The sequence below is a fragment of the Gorilla gorilla genome, chromosome 17 (genome assembly GCF_029281585.2).
Source record: "Gorilla gorilla gorilla isolate KB3781 chromosome 17, NHGRI_mGorGor1-v2.1_pri, whole genome shotgun sequence".
Lineage (NCBI taxonomy): Eukaryota > Metazoa > Chordata > Mammalia > Primates > Hominidae > Gorilla > Gorilla gorilla.
Window position 1 is genome coordinate 82766493 of NC_073241.2, and position 27791 is coordinate 82794283.

The 27791-nt window shown below is 37.9% G+C and overlaps 2 protein-coding genes and 1 long non-coding RNA gene across 7 annotated transcripts in view; 1 reads left to right on the plus strand and 2 right to left on the minus strand.

The window, feature by feature from the left end:
- LOC129528168 (uncharacterized) overlaps positions 1-4873 on the minus strand; it is a 67241-nt gene extending 62368 nt beyond the window's left edge. Inside the window, exons 1-2 of the long non-coding RNA XR_008673392.2 lie at positions 4764-4873; positions 81-197 (exon numbers count right to left, since the gene is read on the minus strand). This is a non-coding gene — a long non-coding RNA (uncharacterized lncRNA). The remainder of the gene's footprint in view (positions 1-80; positions 198-4763) is intronic.
- Positions 1-27791, plus strand: part of DCC (DCC netrin 1 receptor) — a 1206401-nt gene that overhangs the window by 1124604 nt on the left and 54006 nt on the right. For all 3 annotated transcript variants that reach the window (XM_019014295.4, XM_019014296.4, XM_055367978.2), the window contains exons 24-25: positions 5097-5323; positions 13744-13860. In XM_019014295.4, the coding sequence (XP_018869840.3) occupies positions 5097-5323; positions 13744-13860 (344 nt within the window). The remainder of the gene's footprint in view (positions 1-5096; positions 5324-13743; positions 13861-27791) is intronic.
- The window catches only part of LOC129528167 (uncharacterized), a 262066-nt gene continuing 260908 nt past the window's right edge, over positions 26634-27791 (minus strand). For all 3 annotated transcript variants that reach the window (XR_010131244.1, XM_055367979.2, XM_063699224.1), the window contains one exon: positions 26634-26880. Coding sequence is in view for 2 of the 3 variants with exons in the window: in XM_055367979.2 (XP_055223954.1) it covers positions 26738-26880 (143 nt within the window). In the remaining variant the exon portion in view is untranslated. The remainder of the gene's footprint in view (positions 26881-27791) is intronic.

A 27791-nucleotide genomic window follows, 5' to 3' on the forward strand; every position in this document is an offset into this window, starting at 1 on the left:
GAGTTTGAGACCAGCCTGGGCCACATAGTGAGACCTTATCTCTAAAAAATTTTAAATCAGCCAGATATAGTGGTGCTTACCTGCAGTCCCAGATACTCAGGAGGCTGAGGTGGGGGGATCACTTAAGCCTGGGATGTGGAGGCTGCAGTGAGCCATGATTGCATCACTGTACTCCGGCCTGGGTGACAGAGTGAGGCCTGTCTCAAAAGAGAAAAAAGGAAACAAAGCTTAAGTTGATTTTTGTCCCTGTTTCTCTGTTTTTTAATAAGGCAATAACATTTTCTCGCCCAACATACGGAACACATGTTATTAGTTAGACTTTATCCACAGATACTAAGGACAAAAATATATGAAATTGAGCAAATCCAGGAGATCTAGAACGCATGGTTATTACATTTCTAAGGCAGTTGCCTGGGTAGGTGATCTGCAGTCTTGTCTGAATGCTTTAAATTTAAACATGTAAATAAAACATAAGGTGTACTTGTTAGAACCACTGGCTGGCTGGGCCTTCTATTTGACTTGACATGTGGATAGCAAGTTTTAAAGATTACTATGCATTCAAATCTTGACAAAAATAATTATTTTTAGTACTGACGATGAAATGTCTAGGCTCTTAAATGAAATCTACAGTATTTTAACTATTATAGATCACTTTTACTGATTTTTCACTTGTTAACATTTTAATTGGTTTTCAATATTCACCTCATAGGAGATTTGAACTATCAGCTACCTTAAGACTTCATTATATCTTAATTCCATCTCAGAATTTTTTCTCAGATATATTTGAGTATCTGGAATTTGACCTGGGTTTCTAATACAAATTTTTGGTTTTGTTTTTATTTTTATTCCACTAACTGCTATTAATCAAAATGGACAATTAGGGGCTAGAAGCCTTTGGAAAAGATTTGGAAAGAAAGCAGAGAAACGTTTGTACTTATCAATATATCTTTTTCTGATTAACTTGTAATTATTTATTCACACTCACTTCACGCTTCCTTCCTTCCTGAAGACTTCCTCCAAACCCCTGGTGGGTCAGAATGTTCCTGCCTCAATCCCTATCAGATGTTGGGCATGTCTTTTAACCACGGGAATTAGTACAGCACTCTTTATTTGTCTGCCTAATAAAGTTGGGAACAACTTTAGCAGACGATGCCTGAGTCCGTAGTGGAAATTTAGTAATTTATTATGATGTGCCAAAATAACCTATATGGTAACAGCTGGATTTTAGAACTTCAATGGACACAGTCTTGCATAAAATGGACACTCAACCAATGTTGGTTTTTACTCATTCACATCCCCAGCATACTAATTAAAAGTGAAAAGGAAAAAAAACTCCCCTTACAGTAATAGGTTATGCATAAAGTAAGGAATGGGTAAACCAGTACAGAACCAGAGAAGAAGCTTTCAGATAAATACTTGCATGTCAATAATGGAAAGTAATTCTTATTATTTAATTCAAGTAATTATTGTGTGCTTTATATGGGATCTGCATCATACAAAGTAACAAATCTGATTAATATTAACTCTCAAGCTAAAAATCTTTTTGCAATTTCCCACTGACTTCTTGATATTATTAAAAATGTATCTATTTGGGCCAAAGCCTCCTACGTTTTTGTCCCTTCTACTTTTTCATGCACACAACCTGTCATGCCACAGTGCATGCTCCTCATTCCAACAATGCAGAAATTCCCAGGAGCCATGCCATGTTAAAATCATTTTTTAAGCTTTCAATGCCTCCCCGATCTTTACATTTGTAGTACTTAGCACATTTCTTGACATATAGTCAATCATCCATAAATATTGATTGAATAAATAAATAAGTGTTGTAAAACAATGGATGATGTTGAAGAAGTAAAGGAAACAGAGTTTGCTCCACTTTCACTGAAGGAACTGAATTATCACAAAGGGAGCAGCTGGGCAGCTCAATAAGACACACGGTGATCAATGCCAAGGTGAGTGGTACAGAGAGAGATGAGGGAAATGATTTAGATTCTCTAAGATTACAGTGACCTGAGATGGTCAGGAAGGTTCCCTGAAGGAGAGAGTCTTGAAAGGAAACTTAAAGAATAAGTCATTTGCAAGTAAATAGGATTTTGAAGGCACTGTGGGCAGAAATTAAATAAGCAAACAAATAAAACAAAAAATAGAGCACCAGAACCTGACCATGCTGTGAAAGTTTTGCCATGATCTGAGAAGGAGAAAACAGAGAGCCTGGGAGGGTTCTTTGCTTTGCCTTTATCAAGAATACCTGGGGTAGAAGGAGACCCTCCTATTCTAGGGCTATTTCAGAAGCAGAAAGATGACTGGTGCCTGAGGGAAAAGATATATTTGGTATTTGCAGAGGGGCCAAACGTGAAATACTCTATGTCAAATAGAAAAACTAGCTTTAAAATACAAACAAAACCAAATAATTCACTATGATAGTGCTTCTTAAATTTTAGACAGATTCACCTGGAGAGTGTTAAAAGACAGACTGCCCCCTGCAACCAAGTTTCTGATTCAGTGGTTCTGCAGTGGGGCCTGAGAATGTGCATTTCTAAAAAGTTCCCAGGCAGTGGCAGTGCTGATGCCTCTGGTTTAGAGACCCCACTTTGACAACCACTGTACTAGGAGCACCTGAATACACATTTTGAAGAATCTAATGGTGAGACACAGGAACCGTGGGCTGCAATGAGCAGCAGTCGTGTCAAGAACCAACAGATGGGCAGAAGGTCAGGGTGACACCTGTTCCTATAGGTTTTAAGACAAATTTCAGGCAATTTAATTATGAGCACATGTTAGTTTTATTACAAACCTGCTGTGGTAGAGGTTGGAGGGACAAAAGAAGGAGAGGCTCTCCAAGGCCAAAGATTTCTCCTTTAATAAGAGATATGATAGGAAATAAAAGTGGTTAAGATGGTCATGGCTAGAATAAATACAAAAAGGAAATAAAGTCTAATTAGAGATCTTTAGCTTCTTGAATGACAGTCAGCTGGGTGAGTGAGCAGCTTCTTAGAACTGGTCTTGATCTGATTAAAATCCAGCAGAAAAATGCCTGTTCATTTTATGAGGAACTATAATTTCTTCCCCAGTGGAGATTATGAATCACAACATACAAAAAGGTTCTGCCAGGTTTGGAACTCTTTTAAAAACAGAAGCCATCTGGGGCTCGTTGGTACTGAAGTCATGGAAACTAGCAAATAAATGAATAAGTGAAAAGGCATGCTTGTAAGCAAGGGGAAACCAGAATTTGTAATTTATTGCTGGTTTCAATTTTATCTTGACTACTTTCTTTATTCCAGGTTATTTAAATATTGAGTTAAATAAGGAGTTTGGCTATGTTTTCCTGAATTTGGGAACTGGCAGTTCTCTGTGTGCAGCCACACAGATGCTGGTGTTAAGTTATTTAGCATTTTGATCTTCTAGAAAGAGAGAGAGCAGGGTGAAACATCCAAGTTTGAGAATGACATTACATTTTCTATGAAGTTACCAGGAGTAGATTACACAGGGAACTGTGTGTGAGTTGCAGATCAGTTTGCTGTGGGCAAGTGAAGTATACAGAAATGAATTCAGGAAATAAATGGTTATCAGTGAGTTGTTATCTTAGACACATAGACACTTAGAAAATAGGGGTTATTTCAGACCATTGTTTTAAAACATTGTGGGGCTGCCACCAGGAAATCAGCAAAGTGCAGGTAGTGTTATTTTTTCTCTGCTAAAATACAAAATAGATACTAGGTCTGGGGTTCTTTATCTCCTATCCTCATCAGCACGCTTCAGGAAAGACAAAAAAAAAGGATGTCAGGGAAAATTCAACAAATTACATCACCAAATATTTATTAATTACCTAATATTTACAAAGCTACTTATTCATCATCGGAAAACCAAAGCCACTCCAATGACTTTGCACAGGTTACAGGTGTTTTCACTGAGAGTAGCTTGTATGAACCATTGAGCAGTCATGGAAGGTAGTTATTATAATAAACTGTTCGCTGCAAATTAAGGAAGTGGGAAGTAGATGCTTCTCTAGTCTGCTGTCAAAACTAGATTTTAACAGTTTGTATTATTTCTTACAAGAGACATTATTATTTTTAAAGAAATAAAAGTTACAAGTAGAGATTTAAAAGTTATAAAACTAGGGAAAGGGTCAAAAACGATTTCTGAAAGGGACCAAATAATACATGGTTTAGGATTTTTGAGCCATATAGTATCTGTCACAACTATTCAATTCTGCCATTGCAGTGCAAAAATAAACGAGCTTGGCCATGTTCCAATAAAACTTTATTTACAAAACTAGGCTGTGGGCAGATTTGGCTTGCAAACCGTAGTTTACTGACCCCCTGCTGTAGAGAATGACTAACGTGAACATTGTGTCACTTATCACACAGGGAACATTTAATCTCACTAGCCTCAAGAAGAGATTATCACCCCAAAAAGTAAATTTATAGTTGTTAAAGCCTTATTGAGGTAAATTAGAAACATGTGAAATACATTTTCAAACTGTGTTCTTCTCCTTTCAAAGGATGTGTCTCACTGTGTTTGAATCTGGACACTCAGTGATGCCAAGGCAAAAGTGTTTTATTCTCCTAAGAATGTCCTCATGCGGCCTTTTGTTTTCAAATAACAAGTTTCCCAGTTGCACATTAAATTATACAGCTGAGGTATAGACTTTCTTCTAAGACCTCATCTTAGCTATTGGCATAAATTCTGGCCTTTTTATTTCTATTTGCCCTTTCAAAGCAACTCCTTCATTTATCTCCTAAACAGATGTTGCCATCAGGTACCTTATGCCTGGCTCCAAAGATTGGCATACGGTTCCATCTAACCCATTGTCACCTTGAGCATGAATCTGCAGCCGCTGAAGCTGGAGAAAGGAGCTCTCTGCCAGGAAGCCGAGGCCCTGGGGATTCAGCACTGCATCCTTTATAATGTGGTGAATCTCCAGGGGGGAAGAGGAAAGGCAGCCAAGACAAGTCTGCCAATTCCTGGGTTTCACAAGGCTCATTCTGCGAGTCCTTTTGTTTCCTTTCCTGCTTCTAACTTGAATTGACTGATGAAAGAAAGGAAGTGCCATTGAATAGAGGTTCTCACATTTGCCTTCTAACTTTGTTCCATAGGAAACGGGCCACCCACAGTGCTGGCAAAAGGAAGGGCAGCCAGAAGGACCTCCGACCCCCTGATCTTTGGATCCATCATGAAGAAATGGAGATGAAAAATATTGAAAAGCCATCTGGCACTGACCCTGCAGGAAGGGACTCTCCCATCCAAAGTTGCCAAGACCTCACACCAGTCAGCCACAGCCAGTCAGAAACCCAACTAGGAAGCAAAAGCACCTCTCATTCAGGTAATTATCTTTTCGCTGGCATTAGGGAAAACTTACCATTCTGAACCCAAGGGAGTTTTTCACTCCTTTTATGGAAATGTCTTCCCCACTAATTTGCATGTCATTATGGGTCATTTATCAATAGTTAAATGGATCTAATATAAATTTGGTTGATTAACCAATTATATGTCTTTCTTCATCCTGTGACTTGATATAATTTTAATAATTCTTTTATAATTTTGATAATTCTTGAATTTTCTATGAAGTTGGAAGTAGGACAGTTGGGAAATACAGAAACTTAAATCCTAAATGAATTGGCTGCTTTTTGTTAATTGTTAAACAAATGTTTTGTCAAGGCAATAAAATTTGAAGCCATCTGTACATTTTCCAGTTCCTTATTTCTATAGATAATTGAAAGTTAATTCTAAATTTACTGTCAATTCCCCGTTTTAAAAATCACATCAGGGCACTTGAAGTACAAAAAAACTGAATATTCTGTTACTTTGGCCTTGATTACTATGGAAATCAACTGTCATCCACATAAAGTCACCTTATGTGATCCCCAGACTAGTTTGATGGGATTCTGTCTGAAAACTATGCTGTTATACAAAGGGATCTGAAAAAAAAAAAAAAAGCCTACTGTTCAATGAATTGGTGCAGAACAATCACTGGTGTCCAGGGATAAGTAAGAACACTAGAAAATAATTGTAAGATAGTTCACTTTCTCTGGGTCTTCATATTATCTAAGTGCTTATGGGAATCATCAACCAAATACTATCATCAAAAAATCCCTTGGTCTACTCAAGATGTGATTATAGAATGAGGAGCTCCTGTTTTTTTTTGTTTTTTTTTTTTTATTATTTAAGTTTTAGGGTACATGTGCACAACGTGCAGGTTAGTTACATATGTATACATGTGCCATGCTGGTGCGCTGCACCCACTAACTCGTCATCTAGCATTAGGTTTATCTCCCAATGCTATCCCTCCCCCCTCCCCCCACCCCACAACAGTCCCCAGAGTGTGATGTTCCCCTTCCTGTGTCCATGTGTTCTCATTGTTCAATTCCCACCTATGAATGAGAATATGCGGTGTTTGGTTTTTTGTTCTTGTCATAGTTTACTGAGAATGGTGATTTCCAATTTCATCCATGTCCCTACAAAGGATATGAACTCATCATTTTTATGGCTGCATAGTATTCCATGGTGTATATGTGCCACATTTTCTTAATCCAGTCTATCATTGTTGGACATTTGGGTTGGTTCCAAGTCTTTGCTATTGTGAATAATGCCTCAATAAACATACGTGTGCATGTGTCTTTATAGCAGCACGATTTACAGTCCTTTGGGTATATACCCAGTAATGGGATGCCTGGGTCAAATGGTATTTCTAGTTCTAGATCCCTGAGGAGTCGCCACACTGACTTCCACAATGGTTGAACTAGTTTACAGTCCCACCAACAGTGTAAAAGTGTTCCTATTTCTCCACATCCTCTCCAGCACCTGTTGTTTCCTGACTTTTTAATGATTGCCATTCTAACTGGTGTGAGATGGTATCTCATTGTGGTTTTGATTTGCATTTCTCTGATGGCCAGTGATGGTGAGCATTTTGTCATGTGTTTTTTGGCTGCATAAATGTGTTCTTTTGAGAAGTATCTGTTCATGTCCTTCGCCCACTTTTTGATGGGGTTGTTTGTTTTTTTCTTGTAAATTTGTTTGAGTTCATTGTAGATTCTGGATATTAGCCCTTTGTCAGATGAGTAGGTTGCGAAAATTTTCTCCCATTTTGTAGGTTGCCTGTTCACTCTGATGGTAGTTTCTTTTGCTGTGCAGAAGCTCTTGAGTTTAATTAGATCCCATTTGTCAGTTTTGGCTTTTGTTGCCATTGCTTTTGGTGTTTTAGACATGAAGTCCTTGCCCATGCCTATGTCCTGAATGGTAATGCCTAGGTTTTCTTCTAGGGTGTTTATGGTTTTAGGTCTAACGTTTAAGTCTTTAATCCATCTTGAATTGATTTTTGCATAAGGTGTAAGGAAGGGATCCAGTTTCAGCTTTCTACATATGGCTAGCCAGTTTTCCCAGCACCATTTATTAAATAGGGAAGCCTTTCCCCATTGCTTGTTTTTCTCAGGTTTGTTAAAGATCAGATAGTTGTAGATATGTGGCATTATTTCCTGGTTTTAAAGTGAATTATTTGAATGTGTTACTGTTTTACTGGACTCTGTCATCTCAGAATTGCATAAACAAGAAATACAAGTATTGATTGTCAACCATGGATTGTTGAATATTTCTTTTCAAGCTCTTAAATGATGTCTTAGGCAGATTTCCTAACTTCCTTGTCACTCCAGTTATTGAAGGACAGTCTAGTTCCATTAAGAACTATAATCTGAAATTTAATTAAAGATTCCTTTTTCTCATGCTCAGCTAGATATTTGGCTCTAGGGACTGGGGGTCAGAATTTGTTTTCTCAATCCTCCAGTACATTGGAGTGAAATGGAATGGTGGGATTGAGAAGAAGCGGGAATAAAGTCTGTTTCAGAAACACTGTTACATCTTTTCCCCTCCTCTCCACTTTTCCTGAGCATGTGCGAGAAGAGGGATGGAGTGAAGAGGGAGGGGAGGTGAGGAGAAAGAGACGAAAGTACCATTTGAAGTTCTTCATAGCTTTTGTGGACACGTGGGCTAACCTCTATGTGGTATCCAAATTCTGGGTCTCTTATGAAACAGAAGTATGACTTATTTATGGCAGGGGTACTCAACCCCTGGACCATGGACCAGTACTGGTTCATGGCCTGTTAGGAACTGGGCCACACAGCAGGAGGTGAGCAACGGGCAAAAGAGCAAAGCTTCATATGTATTTACAGCCATTCCCTATCGCTCCCATTACTGCCTGAGCTCTGCCTCCTGTCAGACCAGCAGCAGCATTGGATTCTTATAGGAGCATGAACCCTATTGTGAACTGCACATGTGAGGGATCTAGGCTGCACGCTCCTTATGAGAATCTAATGTCTGATGATCTGTCACTGTCTCCCATCACCCCCAGATGGGACCATCTAGTTGCAGGAAAACAAGCTCAGGGCTTCCACTGCTTCTACATTATGGTGAGTTGTATAATTATTCCATTATATATTACAATGTAATAATAATAGAAATAAAGTGCACAATAAAGGTAATATACTTGAATCATCCTGAAACCGTACCCTGCCCCCTGCCCCCAGGTCCATGAAAAAATTGTCTTCCATGAAACTGGTCTGTGGTGCCAAAAAGGTTGGAAATGGCTGCTTTGTGGGGCCTTGTAGACCAGGCCCAGTTCCATGATGGGAGACATGAAGTCCAGGCTTACCACCTAGCACAGCTCTTCCTCTTCCCTCATGAGGCCTCTGGGAAATTCCAGCAAGGGGACTCAAGCCCAGCCAACTTTTCACATGCCCACTTGGCCCACAAGAATCTCCTATATCCTTGCCAGACCCAATGGTGAGAGAGCTTGCACTCTACCACTGGCCCTCTCTCAACCTTGCTCTCTTCAATTACTTTTTCCTCTGCTTAGATAGACTCGGGGTAGAACAGCAAGCCCACTGCCTAAACAGGCTTTCGCCTGGGGAGTGACAGAAAAACAAATCCCTTTTGCAGGAACCTCCATATTTTACAAGTGATTCTTCTTCTAGCTTTGTTCTTGACTGGATATCAGGGAGAGGAGAGCACCTCCACCTCCCACTGAAAGGGAGAGAATTGCCTCACTGCCCTAAGGAGGTTTTGCCAATGATTTCTAAGACACATCCTTCTAACCTTTTCCTTTCGTCTTTTAGATACTGAGATGACATTAAGTTGATATCTCTTAATAAGTCCTGGGGGAAGGTTTAATCCCAAGTGATGACTGTTTTCTTTAAAATAAAAGGGTACTTATGCCTACTTGTCCTCAATTTGAGGACCTCGTTGCCAATTTTGTAATAAAAGGAAAGTAATCCTCAAAGTCCTGCAAGCTATACTTTATGTTAAATTAAGTATTCTTCTCTCCTGCTTAAAAAAACAAAATTCAACATAAGTGAACAGCATTACCAAGAAACATTATATTTAACAATGGGGTTCCTGAGTAGGCAATAACTATGTAAGGAGAGATTACTGTATGTTAAATTCTATGATTTGGACTTTTATACATTATTTTGCCTAATCTTCACAAAATACTTTGAGGTAGATGCTATCATTCTTTTCATATAGTAAATGAAGTAACCAAATTAAGAAGGGTTAAATAATGTGCCCAGATTTCAGAGCTAGTATCACAGCCAGGACCAAAAAAATCTGACCCCAAATTAATGTTTTGTTGATCCAGTTTCAATTAACTCATGTAATACTTTTATATAAGTACTTTTGTTGTTTTGTGCCCATGAAATTAGCTTTTTGGATAAAACCAGAAATTAATTTACAGTATTCATACTTTAGCTATGGAAAAGAGAATTGAATCAAGCAATTGCTGCGTAAACAACAACAACTAATTTTATTGAGAGTTAATTTTTTATTTTACTCATTCTTCCCTACTGCTGGTATGCAAACTGCTTAAACAAAACCTACTTCATTCTCTAACCACAAAAATAGAGGATGCCACTAAAATATCTAGGAATTAAGATGATAAGTCATTGCTTCATGATACATCTCTTCTACATCTAGTGGATTTCAAAATTATTTTCTTTACTTAAAAGTTTACAATAAAGAAATGAAAGAGTTCAGGTCTATTTGATCTCTAGGACTTGTAAATAGAATTTACTTTCTTGAAATGGATTTATCCTAGTCTAATTTCACTACAGAAGCACCACAGGATTATGTTACTTAGTTTCACTTCGGAAGAATGAACAAGTAAATTTCAGCATGTGGCATTTGGTAGTATTCAATTTTTTAAAATGTTCAATTCAGTGAATAACATCTATAAAAGAGTTACATAACACCAAATGGGCAATGTGATTTAACACTTAACTTTTTATTAGTTATTTTGAATTATATACATGTCTATTAAATCCTGTATTTAAATTTCCCAACCTCATTTGGACCAATGGTAAATAATGTCAGGTGGCAAGTTGATGAGACAAGCCACAAAGTGTTACTACCAAAAAATTTTATGCTTCAAAAAAAGTAAAAGGAAAAAATCTTGTTTAACTTTTCAATGAATTCATGTAATATCAAGCACAGTCTATTTTTAGAATTTAAAAAAACCTGAAAACCCACACACAGACACCCAACAATATCAAAGGACTTATTTGAAAACTGTTACCACCAGGAGCTGTGGCTCACACCTGTAATCCCAGCACTTTGGGAGGCCGAGGTGTGCGGATCACCTGAGGTTGGGAGCTTGAGATGAGCCTGACCAAGATGGAGAAACTCCTCTCTAGTAAAAATACAAAATTAGCCAGGCGTGGTGGTACATGCCTGTAATCCCAGCTACTTGGGAGGCTGAAGCAAGAGAATCGCTTGAACCTTGGAGGCAGAGGTTGCGGTGAGCTGAGATCACGCCACTGCACTCCAGCCTGGGCGACAAGAGAGAAACTCCATCTCAAAAAAAAAAAAAAAAAAAAAAATATGAAAAAAGAAAAAGAAAACTGGTTGGATCTAGAGTTACTTTTACTTTTTTGGAGTGGCAAGAAGAAGCACATTAGATAGTGTTTTAATGTTTGCTTCTACTGTCAAACATAATTTTGAAAACTAAAGAGGAGGAAAGTCTGTTGTATTTAATTGATATTTTCACTGTTTCTGTTGTTCATTTTTCCTGTTTGATTATCTGAGATTCCTCTTACTACTTCCTGTTTAGAGAAATTCCATTAGCTATTTTTTTTGATGGTTTACCTGCTTGAGACAAATTCTCTTCATTTTGCTTCATTGGACAATGACTTGATTTCACCTTCATTCTTGAAGTATATTTTTGCTGGATATTGTTAACCCAATTCTGTTTGGTAGTTCTCTTTTAGCACTTGAAAAATGTGTTGGATACTTCTGGCCTTCATGATTCCTGATGAGAAATCTGCTGTCATTTGAATTGTTTTACCCATATAAGTTGTTTACCTCTCACTACTTCTAAGATTTTTTTGTTGTTCTTGTCTTTAGTTTTAAGAAGCTGAACTGTGATGTGTCTGGTATGGATTTCTTTGGTTTTATCCTGTTTGGGGATTACTGAATTTCTTGAAACTATAATGTTTATTTATGTCTTTTGCCAAATTTTGGAAATATCAGCCCATAATTCTTTAAATATTTTTCAGTTTCACACTCTTTTTCCTCTTTTATTGACTTTTTGGACACTATAATTTTTTCCCAAAATTGATGCTTTTCTATTCTTTCTATTTATTTATTTTATTTGAGATGGAGTCTTACTCTGTTGCCCAGGCTGGAGCGTAGTGGCGCAACCTCAGCTCACTGCAACCTCCACCTCCTGGGTTCAAATGATTCTCTTGCCTCAGCCTCCCAAGTAGCTGGGACTACAGGCACATGCCACCACTCCCGGCTAATTTTTTGTATTTTTAGTAGAGACAGGGTTTCACCATGTTAGCCAAAATGGTCTCGATCTCCTGACCTCATGATCCGCCCACCTCAGCCTCCCAAAGTGCTGGGATTACAGGCATGAGCCACCACGCCCAGCCAAAGCGATGCTTTTCTAATGTTGCCACTTTATTTCTTTTAGTTTATTTTGTGTTTAGAGATGGGCGTCTCACTCTGTTGAACAGATTGGTCTCAAAACATCCTCCTGCCTCGGCCTCTGTAACAGCTGCAATCACAGGCATGAGCTACACACTCAGTGGTTGCCATTTTAAAACCCACACACTTTTAAATGCTCTGGTCTCCTAGGAAACTTTTTCAATATTTTTACCATTAGGGTGTACTTCTTTGGTAGATGGTTTTAGGTCAGTCTTGTGATCCTTATTCCCCTCTTCTCTCTTCTATACAGACTTTCCAGATAGCCGGCTTTTCACAAAGACTTTGTGGCTGTAGCTTGAGAAATAGCTTTGCTAGAAAGTATTATTTCTCTTTGTACTTACAGGAAATTTGAAATGTATCCTCTTTTCTGTTTTTGTGATTCTGCTGAAGGAGTAATATTTGCATAGTTCATTTTTATTTTTATTTTTTGAGACTGAGTCTCTCTCTGTCACCCAAGCTGGAGTGCAGTGGTGCAATCTCAGCTCATTGCAACCTCCGCCTCCTGGGTTCAAGCGATTTTTCTGCCTCAGCCTCCCAAGTAGCTGGAACTACAGGCAGCCACCACCACACCCAGCTAATTTTTGTATTTTTAGTAGAGACAGAGCATCACCATTTTGGCCAGGCTGGTGTCGAACTCTGACCTCAAGTGATCCACCCACTTTGGCCTCCCAAAGTGCTGGGATTACAGGCGTGAGCCACCACGCCTGGCCAGGTTTGCATAGTTTACTGTTTTGTATGATTCTGTGTAGTTTTTGTAGGATGTGTGAACAGAGTTAGATTTAGGAAGCTTCCATGACTTCACCTATGTGGACTTCTCCCAGTATAATTTTTTATTTTAAGTTGTATTAATTATGCTGTTAATTTTTTTAAAAATGCATGCATATGATAAAAAATAAAAAGAATAAAAAACGTTTCAAAAAATAGTAAGTACCCAAAATAGTAAAACATATGTTTGCCTCTTCCCTATCCCAAATTCCTAATCCCTTTCGCAAAAGGAAAACAATGTTAAAAATTTTGTGTATAACCTTACTACATAGATATAGGTGTGTACATATATATATATATTCATATACACATAGAAATGTGTGTCACAATATGGTTTTATATGCATACTACACAAATGGGAACATACACTATTCAGAACTTCAGTTTTTTAATACATATTATAATTAACTTTTCAAATCTGCATATATCCATTTTTTCTGATTTTTAGTGACTCTTTAGTATGATATTTTATGGAATCCTAATAAATTCATGTAAATATGTCTGATCTTATTTTCAAAGAATGTAGTTTATTTCTTGTGGGTTTTTTGTAATAAAATTTAATATGGTTGGGCTTAAAGTATTAGTTGAATGAATTCTAGTAAATTAATATAGTGGAATATTACATAGCTGTTAAAAATTATACTGACTTATGTATTAATAAAGAAAGATTTTTGTGTTACTTTTTAAAGCAGGTTGCAAAAAGTGTGCATGATATAATGCCATTTTTGAAAAATATATTAATGTATGCTCTCCCACTTTCACATTTATAAACATGCAAAAATTATAAGCATCAAAATATAAATAACGGTTTATTGTGTGCAATGAGTTTAGAGTTTATGGTTAATTTCATTAAGATTTGTACAATGAAATAGATTCAGGTAACAAGAAGGTAGATACTATCGTAGAAAGCATCTGTAAGACTAAAAGGCATTGGAATGGCTGCTAGAAATTATGTAAAGTGTTGCATCCTTGAAGAGGGCATGTTTCTCAGGAGTGTATATTTTTTAGGTCAAGACACTGAGGAAGCAGGGAGCTCTATGTCCACTCTGGAGAGGTCGCTGGCTGCACGCCGAGCCCCCCGGGCCAAGCTCATGATTCCCATGGATGCCCAGTCCAACAATCCTGGTGAGTCAATATTGGTGCCACAATGAAGAAATGAAATGCTTTCTGTATGTATCTTTTCTATAAAAAATCAAATTATCAAAAGTAATTAGAATTTTCCCTGAACTTTCTGGACAAATGGAAATGAGGAATGACTAAAACCATATCATTAATAATTTGAAGTCCAAGTCTTCATTCATTACTGTATTATTTTGTATACAATCAAATGGTCTGTTGGCAAACAGATGGTTATATATTTAAGAAATTGTTTGTAAAATATATGAATTCACATAAAAGAGCTGATATATATTTTAATATTATTGATCTTATTCTAATAATCATCTCCATAGTTTATTATTTATTTATTTATTTATTTTGAGACAGAATCTTGCTGTGTTGCCCAGGTTGGAGTGCAGTGGCACGATCTTGGCTCACTGCAACTTCCACCTCCCAGGTTCAAGTGATTCTCATGCCTCAGTCTTCCAAGAAGCTGGGACTACAGGCGTGCACCACCATGCCCAGCTAATTTTTCTATTATTAGTAGAGACAGGGTTTTACCATGTTGGCCAGGCTGGTCTCCAGCTCCTGACCTCATGTGATCCGTCTTCTTCAGCCTCCCAAAGTGCTGGGAATATAGGCATAAGCTACTGCACCCATCCTCCATAGCTTTTTGAATAAACTTTTTAATGAGTCTAATTCTCACACTTAAATAATCTAGCTCCTTTAAAGCAGATGTTGACAGACACCCACTTACTACACACCCCTTGTTGAAGTTTTCTGTCATCCTCCCACATTCACTGAAGATATTATTATCTGGGAATCACTCCTTTCCAATTACTTCTATGCTCAGTCTTGGTAATTACAGTATTCGTGCAGATAATCCATCTGATACCCTAGATGGTTAGTTCCTCTATGTTGCCTGCAAAGATATTGATTCCTTCCCACCTCAATTCATAAATTCCATGTCACACCAAATCAAACCAGTACAAAATGTCAGTTCCTATTACCTTATTAGTTACCTGCTCACTTTATTGCCCCCTTGCCATCAATTCTTCAATCCCACCAGGACCTCCAATCCATTAACTCTGCCATTTCTTCCCATCCCTCATCCCCTTCATGTCCTCATTTATCTGCAAGCTTAACTTAGGTTTTATAGTCACTTATTATCTTCAGTCTCATCTCCCTTGGTCCTCCTTCCCCATCTTACTCACCTGAAAAAACCCTGGTTAAATAAGCAGCTCCCCAATTCTTACCCCATTCCCTCATAGCTAAATGTATCTGGAGAAAAACATATAGCCTGCTTACTGAGTATTTATGACCAAAAGTCCAAGGTGAGCTCTCACTATTTGGAAATGACACTGTATTTCTCTAGTGGTTCATAGTTACACTTTATAAGATGAATGTCTTATACATATTCTTACTTCCCAGATTTCAGTATCTCCCATCTTTCTCTATTCTTAGCTAATAATCTTATATCAGGAAGAAAAGAAAAGCATTCAGAAAGTGGTATCCTTGTTATTCCATCAAATCTAATTGATCTGTTAGTGCTGCTCTCTGAGTGTCTTGTTGAAATCCCTTCTCACTCATTTAGAGACTCTTCTGTAATTACCCCTTCCCTTTCCTGCATCATCAGTTTTTTTTCCTTATTTATCACTGCAGTAAGCACACAAATATTAATATTCTGTCATAACTCCTGTTTTATAACACTCAATGCCACTTCCCCCTCCAATTGAAAGCATATTTACTGAAAAAATTTTCTAAATTATCTGCACTAACTTTCTCCTCTTTCTAAGCTTTCTTATTAGTTTTAATAAGATTTTTACAGTCACTCTCCACTGAATCCATGATTGCCAAGGTTGTCAATAATCTCCACATTGTCAAATCCAACGGTCAAGTCTCAGACTCTCAGAAACAGTTGACATAGGTTCTCACTTATTTCCCTGAGACACTTTCTCTTTGGCTTGTAATGTACTAGATGCCCCTGGTTTTCTTCCTACCCTTCTGGCTGCTCCTCCTCAGTATCCTTCATGTATTTCTCTTCTTCTTCCTGATCTCTAAGAGTCAGAGAATGCCCCAGGGCTCAGTCTTCAGGTATCCTCTCTTTTCTCCCTACACCTGCTTCTTAGATAATGTCGTCTAGTATCAATGGCCTTAAATATTATTAAAATGCTGATGAATCCTGGAGGACATTATCCTGAGGCAGGATCTCTAGGGCAAGGGCAAAATGCCACCAGTCTTTGCTAAAACATAGCAAGAGTCTCCTTTGCTTCATTTCCCAATAATTTCCTCATCACCATCTGAGGACACCTCAGCCTGGACTTCATTGTCCGTATCACTACAAGCATTTTGGTCAAAACTGTTCATCAAGTCTCTAGGCAATTCCAAACTTTCCCACATCTTCCTGTCTTCTTCTGAGCCCTCCAAATTGTTCCAGCTTCTGACCATTACCCAGTTCCAAAGTCACATCTACATTTTCAGATTATCTTTATAGCAGTGCCACACTCTTTGGGGTACCAATTTACTGTATTAGTCCGTTTTCACACTGCTATAAAGATACTACCTCAGACTGGGTAATTCAAAAACAAAGGAGCTTTAAATGACTGACAGTTCCGCATGGCTGAGGAGGCCTCATGAAACTCAGAATCATGGTGGAAGGTGAAGGAAAAGCAAGTACCTTCTTCACAAGCCAGCAGGAAAGAGAGAGAGAGAGAGAAAACGAAGGCGGACCCCATATAAAACCACCAGATCTCATGAGAACTCACTCACCATCACAAGGAACATGGGGGGAACTGCCCCAATGAGCCAATCACCTCCCACTTTGTCCCTCTCTTGACATGTGGGGATTACAATTCGAGATGAGATTTGGGTGGGGACACAGAGGCAAATTATATAAATCAACTTACTCTGTTCAGAAACTCTAGTTTCATGCCTCTTCATTCTGATTTCCTTATACGCTAAATTCAGTCTTTTACCAAATTATTGTTTTCAAAACATTTCCCAAATTTGACCACTCTTTTCCGTCTTCACTGTTTTGCCCTTATCCAAGCTACCATCATCTCTTACAGATTACTAGACTACAGCAATAAGCTTGTAACTAGTCTCTTCTTTAGCTTTTTGAAAAAAAAAAACTATTCATAATTTTTGTGGGTACATAGTAGGTATATATATTTATGGGGTACATGAGATGTTTTGATACAAGCATGCAATATGTAATAATCACATCGTGGAGAATATGGTATCCATCCACGCAAGTGTTTATCTTTTTTGTTAAAAACAATCCAATTATACTCTTAGTTATTTTTAAATGTACAATTAAGTTATTATTGACTACAGTCACCCTGTTGTGCTATCAAATAGTAGGTCTTATTCATTCTATTTTTTATACCCATTAATCTTCATTAGCCTTTGCGCTTACAGTCAATTGTCTACACAGCTGTCTCTCAATATGTAAATTAGATAATGTTGTTCCTCTGTGACTTCCATCACATGTAGAAACAAAATCCACTAATTTTACTATGTCCTTCAAGGTCCCATGTGATTTAGTCTCTGGGTTTATCCCTCACTTTATCTCCTATTGCTCCTTTCTGTAATTCATTACAATCATGTAACCTTCCCCTGTGTTCCTTGGATAATAGGCATATCTCAGTTCAGGGAATCTGCACTTGCTGTAGTCTTTGGAATCTCTTTTTGTAGATATTTACATGTCTTATCCCCCATGTCTTTCAGGTCTCTATTCAACTACCACCTTTATAAGCAGGTCTTCCCTGACCATTGCCTAACACAGCATCTCTGGTCACTCTCTGTACTTCTCTATTATGCTTCATTTTTCTTTTTTAATGCATTACACTATTCTATTTGTGGTTTTGTGTTTGTTATTTATTTGCTTCCTGTATTTTAATATGATCTTTATAGGGGCAAGGATTATGCCTATTTTGGTCATTTTGAGTCCCCAATACCCAGAACAGCACCTGGCACATGGTAGGCATGCACTCAATACCATTTAGTCAAATGAATGAATTAATAGTTGTTTCTTTTTACTTACCATATGCCACATCCTCCCTATGCTCCATTACATCTTCTCTCAATTTTACTATAATAAGTGCAAAAACTTACATAGCATTTATAATGAATGCCAGCTGTTCAAGTCATGTAGTAAGCACTATTGTTATGCTTCTCATTGTTAGGTTCTCTCATTTACTAGAGAGAGAAGAAAGGATTGGAGAGTTTAACTAGCTAGCAGTCACACAGCTAGTATGTGCTATAGCCAGAATTTGGACTCAAAAGGTCTGATTTCAGAGTTCAGTGTTCTTAATCATTATGCTCCTAGCTGTCATACCCTGTGAAGCTATTGTCCTTTTTCTTTTATACCTTTCACTACTGAGAAAGATACTGTGCACTTAGTTGCCTTTTTTCCCCTCTAGTTGCACTCCTCTTGTATTAATAACTAAGTTCTATCTGTGCCAATCATTTTTGCTTTCTTCTCAAACATTATTGTACTTTAGAATCTGTGGAGCCTTCCTGTCCCATCTAATTAGAAATATCTTCCTCATCTAATAAATTCCCATATGCCATTGCTTTTTCTTTCACAGTATCTTTGAATCCCTGGCTATCCTCCCCTTCTCAACTCTTTTATGTCTTCTTTGTGACTTCACATCTAAACTGCCAAGACAACTTCCTAGCTACGTCTTCCCGGCTCTAGCATCTTCCAGACTCTTAGGCATCCTGCTTGCCAGATTTCTTCCTAAAACAAGTTAAACATGGCATCCCACCCCATACATTTCTCCAGTGGCTCCCATTTGTCTGCCAAGAAAAACAAAACAAACCAAACAAATTTTTAAAAACGTTTTTAGCATATCATATTGGAATCTAGATTTCTGTTACTCTATCCTTATATGTACCCAGACTCATGCTAAGGTAGACTCATTGCTGATCCACAAATATGCACTGTCCTTCATTTGTTTTTTTCCCTTTACATATTTCTTTCCTTTGGAAATGACTCAGTGGATAGCTCAACCTAAGAAGTTTTATGTATCCTCCAAAGACCAGAGTAGATACTGATGCTCTTACAAATGCTTTTCTGATTACTCCATCTAGAAATAATGACTCCCTTTTATATGTTTGAATAACATGTTCTTGTAGCACGATATAGCATTTATTACACACAATACTGCCTTATATGCTTAGGCTTTCAAGTACAAATCTTCCCTCCTCTAACAGCTTGTGAATTACTTCATGATAAGGATGTAATGTATCTAATTCATCTTCATATTCACACATTTTATTGTTTAGTACCTAGCACAAAATTGGTGCTTGCTAAATATCTGTCGAATGAAAAAACAAATAAATGTATTATTAAAATGCCTTCCTTATGTTTGTAACACATCGATGTTTGGCGAGCTCTTTGTCAGTTATAAATAGCATGTCGTCTAACAAAATTGTCTGATGTATTAAGAGCAGTTAAACTTGTTTTCATTAAACAGAAAAGGAAATAAGAGGCTTAGAAAGAGAAAGAAAATCTAACAAGTATGAAAATTTTTAATATTATTCACTTGGTAAATACCTTGCTAATTATTATTTTCATTTAATCCTCACAATATTATCATGTGGTAAGATTATCCTGATTTTACACATGGGAAACAGCGACTCAGACAGCTTAAGCAACTTCCTCTAGGATACCTGGGCAACCTCAGAACCTCTACGGTATACTGCTTTTCCAAAGATAAATATGGCTTTTATCTCCTAAATTATTCATATCCTTTTATTCTTCAAAAAGATTTTCTGAAGGTGCTATCTCCATTGTCTAAACGTGGAAGCTGAGGCTCTGAGAGTCTGAACTTGAAACCTCTGCTTGATCTATCTACTCTACTATATTGCTTCATACTGTTATCTTGAGCTCTGAGTTTTTGTATGCCTAAAATAACAAATCTTCTCTTACTTAGTGACTTATTCTACATGAATGGAAGCCATAAAATTACCAGAAATTAATTTTTTTATTTTTTGTAATTATCAGATAACAACACATACATGGTTTTAAACCATCACATAGTTTTCCAAAATTTATAAGAATATTCTGATTCAGCAATTCCATTCCTAGATATATTCTACTCTTGGATATGTACCCAATGGAAATATATAAAATATTAGTCAACAGGTGCATATAAGAATGTGGGTTATTTGTAATATCACATCTTCATTACAATAGATGAATATGGTATATTCATATAGTGGAGTACAATGCAGGAATAAAAATAAACTAAAATTATACAAAACAATATGGATAATCTCATGGGTGTAAATTTGCAATAAAGAGACCTGATGCATCTATATAATTCAATTTATGTAAAATTAGAAAATCAGTAAAATAATCCATGAGGTTTAATATGGTTTGGCTGTGTCCCCACCCAAATCTCATCTTGAATTCCCATGTCTTGTGGGAGGGTCCCAATGGGAGGTAATTGAATCATGGGCAGGTCTTTCCTGTGCTATTCTTGTGATAGTTAATAAGTCTCACAAGATGTGATGATTTTAAAAATGGGAGTCTCCCTGCACAAGCTCTCTTCTCTTCTCTGCTGCCATGTGAGACGTGCCTTTCACCTTCTGCCGTGATTGTAAGGTCTCCCCAGCCACATGGAACTGTAAGTCCAATAAACGTCTTTTGTAAATTGCTCAATCACAGGTATGTCTTTATCAGCAGCGTGAAAACGGACTAATACAGTAATTGGTTCTGGGAGTGGGGCATTGCTGTTAAGATACTCAAAAATGTGGAACTGACTTTGGAGCTCAGTAAGAGGCAGAGGTTGGAATAGTTTGGTGGAGGGCTCAGAAGAAAACAGGAAAATGTGGGAAAGTTTGGAACTTCCTAGAGACTTGTTGAATGGCTTTGGCCAAAATGCTGATAATGATACAGACAATGAAATACAGTCTGAGGTGGTCTCAGATGGAGATGAGGAACTTGTTGGGAACTGGAGCAAAGGTGACTTTGGTTATGTTTTAGCAAAGAGACTGGGGGCATTTTGCCCCTGCCCTAGAGATTTGTGGAACTGAACTTGAGAGAGATGATTTAGAGTATCTGACAGAAGAAATTTCTAAGCAATAAAGCATTCAAGATGTGACTTGGATGCTGTTAAAGGCATTCAGTTTTACAAGGGAAGCAGAGAATAAAAATTCAGAAAATTTGCCCCCTGACAATACGATAGAAAAGAAAATCCCATTTTCTGGGAAGAAATTGAAGCTGGCTGCAGAAATTTGCATAATCAATGAGGAGCTGACTGTTAATCCACAATATAATAGGGGAAATGTTTCCAGGGCATGTCAGAAGTCTTCACAGCAGCCCCTCACATCATGGGCCTGGAGGCCTTGGAGGAAAAAGTGGTTTCATGGACCAGGCCCAGGGTCTGTGAGCTGCGTGCAGCCTATGGACTTGGTGCCCTGTGTCCCAGCTGCTCCAGCTGTGGCCGAAAGGAGCCAAAATAGAGCTCAGGTATTGGCTTCAGAGGGTGTAACCCTCAAGTCTTGGCAGCTTCCTTGTGGTGTTGAGCCTTCCAGTGCACAGAAGTCAAGAACTGGGGTTTGGAAACCTCTGCCTGGATTTCAGAGGATATATGGAAATGCCTGAAGGTCCAGGCAGAACTTTGCTGCAGGGGTGGGGCTCTCATGTAGAACCTCTGCTAGGGCAGTGCAGAAGGGAGATATGGGGTCAGAGCCCCCACACAGAGTCCCTACTGGGTCACCATCTAGTGGAGCTGTGAGAAGAAGGCCACCATCCTCCAGACTCTGTAATGGTAGATCCACTGACAGCTTGCACTGTGCACCTGGAAGAGCTGCAGACACTCAATGCCAGCTCATGAAAGCAGCTAGAAGGGAGGATGTACCCTGCAGAGCCACAGGGACGGAGATGCCCAAGACCATGGGAACCCACCTCTTGCATCAGTGTGACCTGAATGTGAGACATGGAATCAGAGGAGATCATTTTGGAGCTTTAAGATTTGACTGCCCTACTGAATTTCAGACTTGCATGGCGCCTGTAGCCCCTTTGTTTTGGTTAATTTATCCCATTTGGAACGGCTGTATTTACCAAATGCCTGTAGCCCCATTTTATATAGGAAGTAACTAACTTGCTTTTGATTTTACAGGCTGATAGGTGGAAAGGACTTGCCTTGTCTCAGATGAGATGTTGGGCTGTGGACTTTTGAGTTAATGCTGAAATGAGTTAAGACTTTGGGGGACCATTGGAAAGGCATGATTAGTTTTTAAATGTGAGAACATTAGAATTGAGAGGGGCCAGGGGCAGAATTATATGGTTTGGCTGTGTCCCCACCCAAATCTCATCTTGAATTCCCATGTGTTGTGGCAGGGACCTGGTGAGAGGTAATTGAATTTTGGAGCCAGGTTTTTCCCATGCTGTTCTCATGATAGTGAATAAGTCTGACAAGATCTGATGATTTTAAAAATGAGAGTCTCCTTGCACAAGCCCTCTTCTCTTTTCGGCTGCCATGTGAGATGTGCCTTTTCCCTTCTGCCATGATTGTGAGGCCTTCCCAGCCATGTGGAAATGTAAGTCCAGTAAACCTCTTATTTATTTATTTTTTTTGTAAATTGTGCAGTCTTGGGTATGTCTTTATCAGGATCATGAAAACAGACTAATACAGGGTTAGAATTCAGGAGGACAATTACTTTTGATGGAAGTCCCTTAGTGGACCGGAAGGTACTATAGGGCACATTCTCATAATGTGTTATTTCTTGTTCTGGATTACAGATGCCAGGCATTTCACTTTGGAAAAACATTGAGTACTGCATTTAGCATATTCTCAATTTTCCCTGTGTATATTATAATTCAATGAGAAAAAAGACAATAGAATATATATATTTTTAAATAACTTGGTCACACTGCATTCATTGTTATCTACAAGCTGTTTGTTGGTGAAACTGTATTCAACAAAAGAAAATTATTTTAACATATAAACACAGTTGATTTTAAAATATTTTTTATTTTTTGAGTCAGACTCTCACTCTGTTGCCCAGCTGCAGTGCAGTGGTATGATCCCTGTTCACTGTAACCTCCGCCTCACGGGCTCAAGCAATCTTCCTGCCTCAGCCCCCTGAGTATATGGAACTACAGACATAAGCCAACATGCCCAGCTAGTTTTTGTATTTTTTGAAGAGACGAGGTTTCACCATGTTGCCCAGGCTGGTCTCAAACTCCTGGGCTCAAGTGATCCTCCTGCCTCTGCCTCCCAAAGTGTTGGGAGTACAGGTATGAGCCACTGTGCCTGGCCCAAATAAATTCTTAAACTTTTTGATAAAATAGCCCTTTGCATCTGAGATGGTTGATAAGGCCATAGGTAACTATGTTTAAAAATTGTGTATCTGTATCTTGGCAGAGTTATGATTTTATTCAGGAGAGTAGATAAATTTATAATGGCCCCATTTGCAATTATTTACACTTACTGGGGTATCAAGCCTTGTATAAACTAAAGCCATAGCATTGTTCAGATTTCTAGTCACATATATAAAGATCGTTGCTATTTCATTGAGGAATCATTATTCCTATAAGATTGTTATTTTCTTTCTTCCTTGACGTTTCTTATTATGTGCTATAAAATGTTAATTAACACATAAAATATAAGTTATCTGAAGTTGTATTTTGCCTCTTAAAACTCACAGAGAAAATGTATTTAATTTCATGGGAAGGCAGAATCTTATTATTTGTCTAATATTATACTTTTTGGTTGAAAATATTATATGGCATATGCTACTCCTTATCCCGAAGCATTCTTCACAGCAAAATTAGCTGAGGCTCATGAAAAACATGCCAGCTGACAGCACAGGCAGGAGATGAACCCCAATCTTTTGATTCCCCAGCCTAGTTACTCTTACCATAAAATGGTGGCAAAGGTTGACTATTTGTATAATGGCCAAAAATTATTTTAAATGCTGTTTCTTACTATAATGAAATTAATTACAAAAAAGTCAGAACAGAGATTGGAAGATAGGAGATTTATTGGCTTAAGTGCTTTCTGGAATAACACCAGTGAGGGTGAAGGATACAGAATAACACCAGTGAGGGTGAAGGATACAGAATTGGGGCAAGGGTGGGATTGAACTGGTGATGCTGTTTAATGGAGACCTCAGCTGACCTGAGGCTGTCCTTTAGGGTTGTCCTAAATGAAGCAAGTGGGGCTGGCCTTCTCTATCCTGAGTCAAGTAATCTTTCATGCAGGCTATTTCCAAGAAGTGGGGTGTGGCCTTGGGTGAGCGACTTAATTTGGATGAGAGCATTCCTTGAAGAGAGATTTATATCTACATTACATTTCTAGATGGTATTGCACAATCGGATGTAACTATTTGGCCATTTTCAACCCATTTTCTTCTTTTGTAAGATGCCGAAAAGGAAGAGGGGAATAGAAACTAGGAAGGATATAGATTGAAGCAGATTAGCTGTAAGATCATTTAAAGTATGAGAGGTTTTTGGGCAGTATCTTGAATTTTATATATTTCTCACTTACCTTTCTCTGTAAATATTTGAGGGAAAAAAAGGAAATCATTCTTTAAAGGAAAAAGAAGTCTCAAAAAGGTAGCCTGAAACATCTAGCAAAAACACTGAAGCAAAGGAAGTTATACACTTTGCCATGGTAATGGCTACTGGTTTCTGGGCTTTCTAGAACATTCACTATGAGAGCCAATGCTCTCCTTCCCTTTCCCACCATCTGCATTAGTCACTTGGCTGTAGAACACAAACAGTGAGTTGGAGAAGCTGTTGAGAAGTGAAATAAAGCTACATGAGAAAGGGCAGATTTTTAAAACTGGAGTTCTATTGACTCTAGGTGCTGTCCTACCAGGAGGCCTGCTTCTACACAAATGGACATTGAGAGGGACTCGTCTGTGAGACGATCATCCCTTTGACTCATGCATATAAGGTGCGAGAAACCAGCATCCTAAGATTGGTCCCAGCTCAATAGTCTTCTGAGACTGGGCATTTATTCCATCACCCTTCAGCCCTTGTGGATGCCCACAACCAACCAAGAATGCTTTCCTAGGAGTAAGGAGTGCATAGAGCCGTTCTAGTATGATAAATATCAACAGCACACGCATTTTCAACTATTCAGAACTGTAGGAACGGTGGTGAGAAAAAAGTTCAAAGCACACTTAAATTTGCACTAGAAATGATCTCATTACCTAATACATGATTTTAAATACTAATCTGATCAATTCATTATCAGTATCAGTTTTTATTCTTTGAGTCTTCGATGACATACTTCATTCCACCTCTTACTCTGAATTACTGAAAGGAACAGTATTTTTTATTCAAACTCTATAGGCACACAATTCATTATGCATTATGCAATGTTTTGTGCGATGCCATGGCTCTGTATAAAAATGGAATTAAAAAGTTGTTAATGAATGAGAACTGGAGACCTAGATGTCGTTTCTTGGTAGCTCTATAAGCAAATAAATTTTCAAACAAAATTAATCTATTGTTAATTCGATTGGTCTAAGAAAATCAGCAAGTCAGTAGAGTTATGCAGACACAGTCAGAGCTTAAAAAGGTTCCTGTAGAGAGTACAGAATTGTATCTTTTGGGAGGATTTTACAAGATAAGAAGTAGTTTGTCTTTCAAAGATATAGAAGTAATGAAGAAGGGATCTGACAAAGGGTTGGTGAAAGTAAATATTTTAGGTGATGGAGTATAAAAAGTATACCAACTTAGCTTCTAGAAAGAGTTTCTATTGCAATGTAAAAATACAGATATCCTTCAAGACTTAGATTACCTAATTATTTCTTAATTCCTAATATCTTAGAGATTTCTTCAACAAAATGGACCATTTCTTAAACCTCACAACGTTTCCTATCTCACACAAGGTTTTGGAGATCTGGGGGTAACTTATGAATGACTAAGGCAAATGGATTCACAATTTGTTGTGGAAATCTTTCTGGTCTGCTTAGAAAAGAATACTGTGATACCTTAAGCTCATTTCAAAGGAATTCCATGGAACCAGATCAGAGTCTATATCTTTCCTATGGCCTCATCTTCTGTCCAACATCATGGAGCCAAAATGTACACCTGGATGTTCACAACTATTTCATATATCTGGGCTTCATAGACACATCTCATTTGAGAAGATCTCAGCTGAAAAGGTCCAGACAGAGGAGTAAAGGTCCAGATAGAAGGAGTATAGTAGGAGATTGCAGGGGTCTTAAAGTTTCCTTCTCACAGTTCACCCTATTTGATCTTAACACATAGCTCCTGCTGTGGCAAGCACTAAGCCAGCCAGTCCACATTCTGTCTCATCTTGGAAAGCGTGTATAAACCACATTAAAATTGGGCCAGATAGACTTCAATAAATGCCTTCCTTCAGCTTATAAATGACAAAACAAGAACTTGAACTAGAAATTATCTTTCTCATGTCAAAAATCTTTCAGGGTCATACTTCCCTCAGGTTCAAATTTGAATTTAAAAACTATTATTTATTTGCCTCTATCTTAATGCATAGCACTCTTTTTTTCAAATGTAAGACAGGATGTTTTAAACAATATTTTCAATTAAAAAAGATATTCAATGCAGTTTTGGATGGATCTGTTGCAGCCTTGCAAATTAATTACAATGCCCAACATTTATGGGGTGCTGACTTCTGACCCTGTACTCTGTTGCACTTCTCTGTGGATGATCTCTTAAATCCTCAGACCCACATCATAAAATTGGTACTCCATTGTGCAGATGAGGAAACTGAAAAACAGAGCGTGAATAATTTGCTCTTCAATATGTAGCTATTATCATGTAACAAATTACTCCCAAAATGTAGCAACATAAAATAATTATTGTTTATTTTCTCAATAGTATCTGAGAATCAGGTATCTAAGAGCAGTTTAGCTAGGTGGTTCAGGGTCAGAGCTTCAAGTTGTTTCATGAGGTTTCTTTCAGTGTCTTGAGCTGAGGGTCTAGTTTCTCGCTACATGGGCGTATACACAGGTCTGCCAGCCTGTCCTTAAGACGTAACACCTGGATTCCCCAAGACATGACACCTGGCTTTCCCCAGCATGAGTGATCTAAAAGAGAGAAGAGAGGAGAGAGAACAACAGAGTGAGCATGTACAATCTTTTTAAACCTTATCTTAGAAGAGACATACCATCATTTCTGCCGCATTCTACTGCTCACCAGACCAATCCTGGTAAAATGTGCAAGGGAACCCAACAGGCATGTGAACTCCATGAAGTGGGATCAGTGGGAGGCATCTTTGACGCTGGCTATGATGCTTATTCACTAGCAAGGAGTAGAACTAGGTAACGAATCCAGGCAGTTTTACTTCAGCACTTAGGACTCTTTACCATTATATTAAGAATAACTGCAAAGCACATATTTATGAATCTTAGGGCTTTTCCAAAAGTGACCCTCTATGGAGTTTGTGGATAATTGTGAATGTCATTCTGTGGCACTTGCTTATCAAAGAACACCTGAAAATGTGAAGGAGCTATGAATATTTATCAAGGACAATAGAGGCTAAATTTCCAAATGTCCCAGATAATATACAGGTCATTGTGGAAAAGAGAAGATAAAAAGAGGCAGAATGAAAAATCATTTCAGTTAAGCTCTTTCATTTCGACATACCATTATCTTTGTCTCCTTCATCTCCTCAACAAATCTCTCAATTCTGTCAAGTACCATGTTGAGAAATATCTAGGGAGGGTTTTATTATTTCTTAAACCTTGTAGCTTAAAAAAATCTTTACTTTTGATTTCCTATAGGTAGTATTTAGTGCTAACATTTTAGAATATTATGGAAGTTTTCAAATACCAATGTGCCTTGTTCAGGGAGCTAAGTAATTTGGTGAGGGAATTTCTACTTGAAAAATTTTGTGCATCAATGTCAGAGATAAATTCAATTGTCAGAAAGCTGTGTCAGAACAGATTTCTTGTCATATTTTGCCGCAGAGCAGAGATTTATTGAAAATGCTTGATGA